The 5,704-nt window shown below is 67.9% G+C and overlaps 1 protein-coding gene across 2 annotated transcripts; it reads right to left on the bottom strand.

Moving 5' to 3' along the window:
• Positions 1 to 1,150: 1,150 nt before the first annotated feature.
• Positions 1,151 to 5,025, bottom strand: MTSS2 (MTSS I-BAR domain containing 2). Of its 2 annotated transcripts, none has more exons than XM_035314496.1 (8): positions 4,747 to 5,025; positions 4,540 to 4,647; positions 4,355 to 4,452; positions 3,949 to 4,156; positions 3,507 to 3,581; positions 3,173 to 3,349; positions 2,913 to 3,078; positions 1,151 to 2,322 (listed from the first exon to the last, which is right to left on the bottom strand). In XM_035314496.1, the coding sequence occupies exons 1-8, from the start codon at positions 5,008 to 5,010 to the stop codon at positions 1,538 to 1,540; spliced, it is 1,881 nt and encodes a 626-aa protein (XP_035170387.1). In that variant the 5' UTR covers positions 5,011 to 5,025; the 3' UTR covers positions 1,151 to 1,537. The 2 variants fall into 2 exon arrangements, with proteins under 2 accessions (XP_035170387.1, XP_035170386.1); XM_035314495.1 differs by having other exon boundaries at positions 1,152 to 2,322; positions 3,949 to 4,159.
• Positions 5,026 to 5,704: the final 679 nt, after the last annotated feature.

Here is a 5,704-nt window from a genome sequence, read left to right as displayed (position 1 = left end):
GTCACAGCCGGTCACCAGCACGTGCTGGGCTCCGGGCCCCTCCATGCCGCCCTCCTGCCCCACGGCCGCCCCACGGCCGCCCCACGGCGCCGCTGTCACCACCACGCGTTGGGGCAGGGCGGCCGCCCCCAAACCCTTGGGAAACGGCCCCGTAATTGTCGGGGTGGTGCCGGGGACGCCCTGGGAGGGGTGGGGAGGGAGCAGCAACGTCACCCCACACGGGTGACATCACCCCCCACCCCCCCAGCACCCCAAACCTTGGGGGGGGACAGGGCCAGGCCCCCCCGGTTCCAAGGGAGGCGCAGACGGGGCTAATTACAGTACAACCTTTATTAATACTGGAATCTTCACAGTGCATTCGTTACTCGTAGCAGTGACTATTTAAATCAAGGGCTCGGGGTGGGGGGGGACGTTACCACCAAAAAAATAATAAAATAAAATTAAAAACTTTTCTTTTTTTAAGAAAAAAAAAAAAAAGAGGGGGGAAAAGAAAGAATCGTGGCCGGGGGGCGGGGGGGAAGCGGAGGCGGGAGCACGGGGGGGAAATAAATTAAAAAAAAAGAAAGTCAAGGAGCGGGTTAACAACAGCACCAGAAAAGTTACTTCAGTCGAAAGACATTTTTTTTTTTCTCTCTTTTCCAAGGAATTTTTGCTCTCTGTACAAAATGAGAAGGCCCCCCCCGCCCCCAACCCCGGTTTGTCACTTGTCATCAGCGCGTGGGGTCACGGCGGGGGACGGGGCCGGGCGGTGGCTACGAGGTTACTCCTAGGCGGGGGCGAGCTATGTACAGGGGGGGCCGGGGCCGGGCTGCGCTGCCCCGGGGCTGGCGTCGCCCCCCGCGGGACGGGGACGGGGACGGGGACGGATGGGTCCTGCGCTGGGGGGGCGGGGGGGAAAGGGAGAGGAGGAGGAAGGGGGGGGCAGGGGGAGGGAGGGAGAAAAGTTGGGAGAGGAAGAGGAGGGAGCAGGGAGCAGAATGGACCGAGGAAGGGGGAGATGGGGAGGGAGATGGAGGGGGACACGGGGAGATGGAGATAAATGGAGAGAGAAAGATGGAGAGATGGAGCAGGAGATGGAGGGGGACGTGGGGAGATGGAGAGGGAGGAGGGGAGATGGAGAGAAATGGAGAGATGGAGATGGAGGGGGAGATGGGGAGATGGAGAGGGAGATGGAGACGGAGTGAGAGATGGGGAGAGAGATGGAGGGGGGCATGGGGAGGGAGAAAGGGAGATGGAGAGGAACGTGGAGAGATGGGGAGGGAGCTGGACGGGGAGATGGAGCAGGAACAGGAGAGCGCAAGACACGGGCGCGAGACGGGAGCGCACTACGGAATTAACGAAAGGAACCCAAAAACGTGAGGAAGGGAAGAAAAACGAGGCGGGGAAGGGAAGGGACCAACGGAGGCGGTGACGAGCGTGAGGATGGGGCTGAGGGGGCGCCGTGCCCTGCTGTGGCCGGGAGGTCCCCGTGCCCCCCGTGGGGCTCCCATCCCTGTGTGCCCCGCTGTGCGCCGCCGCCGCGTCCCCGCGGGCGCCATCACGATATCCGCGGGGCCGACCTGTCGTTGGTGACGGTCCTGCGCAGGCGCACGCCGCGCCGGATGGCCACCAGCATGTCTTCGGCCGGGGGGTCCATGGCGGGCGCGGGGGGCGGCGCGGGGGTCTCCTCCAGCGCGGTGGGGAAGGGGAACTGCCCCTCGCCCAGGGCGCGGGCGCCGGCCACCAGCTCGCCGATCTTCTCCACCAGGCTGTGCCGGTTGGCGGCCAGCTGCCGGTCCTCCTCATCCTCATCCTCCTCCTCCTCCTCCTCGGCGGCGCCGGTGCCGCGCGGCGCCGCGCCGGGGTAGACGGGGATCTCGGCCGCGCCGCCGCTGCCCCACGCCGTGTTGGGGAGGCTCAAGCGCTTGGGGGAGGCTTTGGCAAAATCCACGGGGCCGGGCGAGGCGTCCTCCGCGTAGAACACGCACTCCTCGCTGCCCACCCGCGTGGGGCCGGCGTAGGCGGGCGAGTCGGGCACCGTGGGGGTCTTGACGGGGACGATGGGCGGGCGGATGGGGATGGGGCCGGCGTTGGAGAGCGTGCGGCGCACCGAGGGCTTGGTGGAGGGCGTGCGGCGGATGGTGGCCACCCCTGGCGTGGTGCCGGCCGGCAGGCTGGTGCCGCTGGGCAGCCCGGCGGTGGACGCGGGGCGCTTGGTCTGGATCATGCGCCGGTAGTTCTGGGCGATGTTGCTGTTGCGCGGGATGGTGGAGGACTTGTCGAAGTCGCTCTGGGGCTCGCACTCCACGTCGCCGTTCACCGAGTAGCAGTCGTAGTCGGAGCCTGCGGGCAGCGAGCGGGGTCAGGGGCGGCCCCGGGCTCACGACCGCGAGCGCCCCGACGGCCGCCTCCGTGTGCCAAGCCACCCGCGTGCCGCCTCACGGCCACGCAACGCCACGGCCATCGTGGCACAACGGCCACCACCGGCTCTATCAGCTGTAATTTTGGTGGCCACCTTGGTCCCAGAAAATACCCAAAGGGCCTGGGTCCCCCTGCTTTGTGCTCCCATCGCTGTGTGCCGCAGCACCGTGCACACCAACGGGTGCAACCCCCGCCTCCGTGCGCCCTTCCCAGCCCCAAATCCACGAGCTGCAGGGGGTGCCCCCCTCCTCCCCACCCCGTGTTGGTGCAGGGCCAAAGGGACTGGGGCCGGGCTCGTGCCCTCTTGCGAAATGAGAGTGAAGCCTCGCAACGGGAGCGATGCAACCGGGTGGGACCTCGGTGCCCACGCGGGGTGGGGAAGGCAGCTCCTCCTGCTCCACCCTGCCGCGAGCCCAGCGCCTCTCACGCAACTCCCAGGGGCCCAGACCAGCCTCAGTGCCCCCTCCCTGAAGCCCGGGGACGCCCCGGGGTGCCCCCCGCCCCACGGGTACCTTGGGAGGGGATGGTGTCCTCGGAGCAGGACGGGGTGGTGGTCTGCGTGCTGTAGCCGCTGGAGTACTGCAGCGAGTCCCGGCTGCTCTTCTGGTGCTCCAGGCTCAGCCCCCGCGTCAACACCATGGCCAGGTCGCTGGCGGCGGGGGACACCTCCTCGCCGTGCTGCGGGGGGCCAGGCGGCTCCGTCAGCCCCCCAAGAAGCCCCCCAAAACCACCCCACTGAAAGCCCAGCACCGCTGCGCTCGCCCCCCGGTACCTTGGCGGCGATGGTGGCCGGCGACATTCGGGGTCTGGGGGCGTCCTCGGCGCCCATGCCCGGGTAGGCGCCGGCGGCAGAGCCCACCTCGGCCTCCCGCAGGTGCTCCACGCGGTCCTTGCGCCGCTGCAGGGTGCTGACGGCGGGCTGGTCGTAGGGGCTGGCCTTGGACCAATCCTGCGAGCACCGAGGCACGGGGTGGGGGGGACGCAGGGAACGGTCCCCGGCTCGGGCACCGCGCCGCTCGGCCCCCGGGGACTGGGGATGGAGGCGAGGAGGAGGAGGAGAGCGGTGAAGGCTTCACCCCGGGGGCCGTGGGGGAGGGAGGACTCACCGAGGTGGGGGAGCTGCACTCGCTGACCGACTGGCACGTCTCCGAGGCCTCCGAGGACGCCGAGCTGGAGGACTTCTGCCGTGCCCCGGGTCCAGGAACAGCAGCGAGCAGAGGGGCAGAGAGCGCAGCCGGTGAGCCGGCGCCGTGCCCGCTGCACCCGCTCCCACCCGCAAATGGGTCCAGAGGGCCCTGGGGCATCCTTGGTGCCCAGGGAGGGGGGGAAGCATTTATTTGGGGACAGTACCAAGCAGCTCCGCAAACGCTTGGGGCGGTTAGGACATGGGGAGGGGGCACAGGGGGGTTTCTCCTGCAGCATCCCCCACGTTCACCTCCCAGCACGGCCAGAAGTGCACACCGGGGGGTCGCGCCCATTTTACAGATGGGAAAACCGAGGCCCGGGAGCTCCATTTCTCCTCTCCCCCTGCCCAACCTCTCCCCGTACCTGGCTGGTGATGTCCGAGGGCATCGGGGAGGGCGGCTTGGAGTAGGCGGCGTCCTGCGAGATGAAGCCGGAGTCGTGCGAGGAGACGCTGGAGAGCCGCGTGCCGGCGCCGGCCGGCTGGGCCAGGCTGCGGTAGCGGTAGGTGGAGGAGGGCGAGCACGTCTGCGCCCCCCCGGGCCACGGGAGCCCGCCCTTGGCGCTGCTGACGCTGCTGGGGGGGCGCGCCGGGGGGGCGAGGGGAGCGGGGAGGGCAGAGGAAGGAGAGGACAGCTTGAGAACAAGGCTCGGCACAGTCCGTGGGGATGGGGGCTGCGGGTGGGGGGTCCTGGGACCAGTCCCGCTGCGTTACTGGGCACCAGTCGGGCACCCCGCGGGCCACCGTTAGTCTCCAGGGTTAACGACGCACCTGCACATGCTGGATTTGCGGGAGCTGGAGCTGCTGGGCGAGGACGGGGGCGTCTGGTAGGACCAGCTGTAGTCGGAGCCCTTCAGGTCCTTGATCACCTGCAGCAGGGAGCGGGTTGGAGCCCCCCGGGGCAGCACGCCCCCCCAAGCCCCCTCCCCAGTCGTCCCCCCCCCTACCCCGCTGACCTGCTCGCTGGCGGGGGGCAGCTTGTGGGGCTCGGCGGTGAGCACGGCCAGGTCGTCGATGATGCCCTGCAGGTGGGTGATCTCCCCCAGCATGGTGAGCTCCCCGTTCTGCGCCGGGCGAGGGGACGGGGACATCAGCACCCGATGGTGGCGGACCCCCCAAAAAATGCCCCCCCCCCCCCCCCCCCAAGGGACGCCACGGCTCACCACCACGGGCTGCAGGAAGGCGATGAAGGTGCAGAAGCGGCCGCGCTCCTCGATGAGCGCCCGGCGCACCGCCTGCTTCTCCGTCTCCTCCAGCAGCAGGTACATGTCGTTGACGTCCTGCAGCGCCGTGTCCAGCTGGGGCTGCAGGTCCCCCTTCCCTGCCGGGGGGACACCGGGGGGGGGGGGGGACATCAGGCATGGCTGCACCAGGGGCCGGGGGCCCTGTCCCACCCCTCCGTGGAGGATCAGCCAACATGGGGACATCGCTGGCTGGCTGGGGACGTGGCCATCCGGATGGGGACATGGCCACCCAAATGGGGACATGACCCCCCAAATGGGGACAGGACCCCCCCAAATGGGGACGCTGATGGCTGGATGGGGACATCACCATCCAAAGGGGGACATCGCTGTCCGTATGGGGACATGGCCACCCAAATGGGGACGTTGCCATCCAAAGGGGGACATTGCTGGCTGGATGGGGACATGGCCATCCAGATGGGGACATGGCTATCCAAACGGGGACATTGTCATCCAAAGGGGGACATCACCGTCTGGATGGGGACATCACCATCCGGATGGGGACATTGCCACCCAAAGGGGGACATGGCCACCCAAATGGGAACGTGGCCACCCAAATGGGGACATGGCTGGCTGGCTGGGGACATCACCATCCAAACGGGGACATCACCATCCAAATGGGGACATCACCATCCCAAGGGGGACGTGGCCATCCAAAGGGGGCCATCACTGTCCAGATGGGGACATCGCTGGTTGGATGGGGACATGGCCATCCAGATAGGGACATCACCACCCAAATGGGGACATGGCCAGCTTGATGGGGACATCGTCGTTCGGATGGGGACATCGCCACCAAATGGGGACATGGCCATCCAACTGGGACATCATCGTCCAGATCCATCACTGGCTGGATGGGGACATCGCCATCTGGAAGGGGACA

This window comes from Oxyura jamaicensis, unplaced genomic scaffold, assembly GCF_011077185.1.
Source record: "Oxyura jamaicensis isolate SHBP4307 breed ruddy duck unplaced genomic scaffold, BPBGC_Ojam_1.0 oxyUn_random_OJ72826, whole genome shotgun sequence".
NCBI lineage: Eukaryota > Metazoa > Chordata > Aves > Anseriformes > Anatidae > Oxyura > Oxyura jamaicensis.
Note: the sequence above shows the minus strand (reverse complement) of the source record. Positions and strands in the feature narration are given on the sequence as shown.

Bases quoted from the DNA above. Each gene is read 5' to 3' on its own strand.
- MTSS2 (XM_035314495.1), bottom strand. From the start codon at position 5,010: ATGTCCCCATGTTGGCTGATCCTCCACGGAGGGGTGGGACAGGGCCCC. The intron at 3,350-3,506 runs GTGAGTCCTCCC...CGGTGCTCGCAG, and splicing joins AGTGCAGCTCCCCCACCTCG to GATTGGTCCAAGGCCAGCCC. The intron at 2,323-2,912 runs GTACCCGTGGGG...CGCTGCCCGCAG, and splicing joins GGACACCATCCCCTCCCAAG to GCTCCGACTACGACTGCTAC.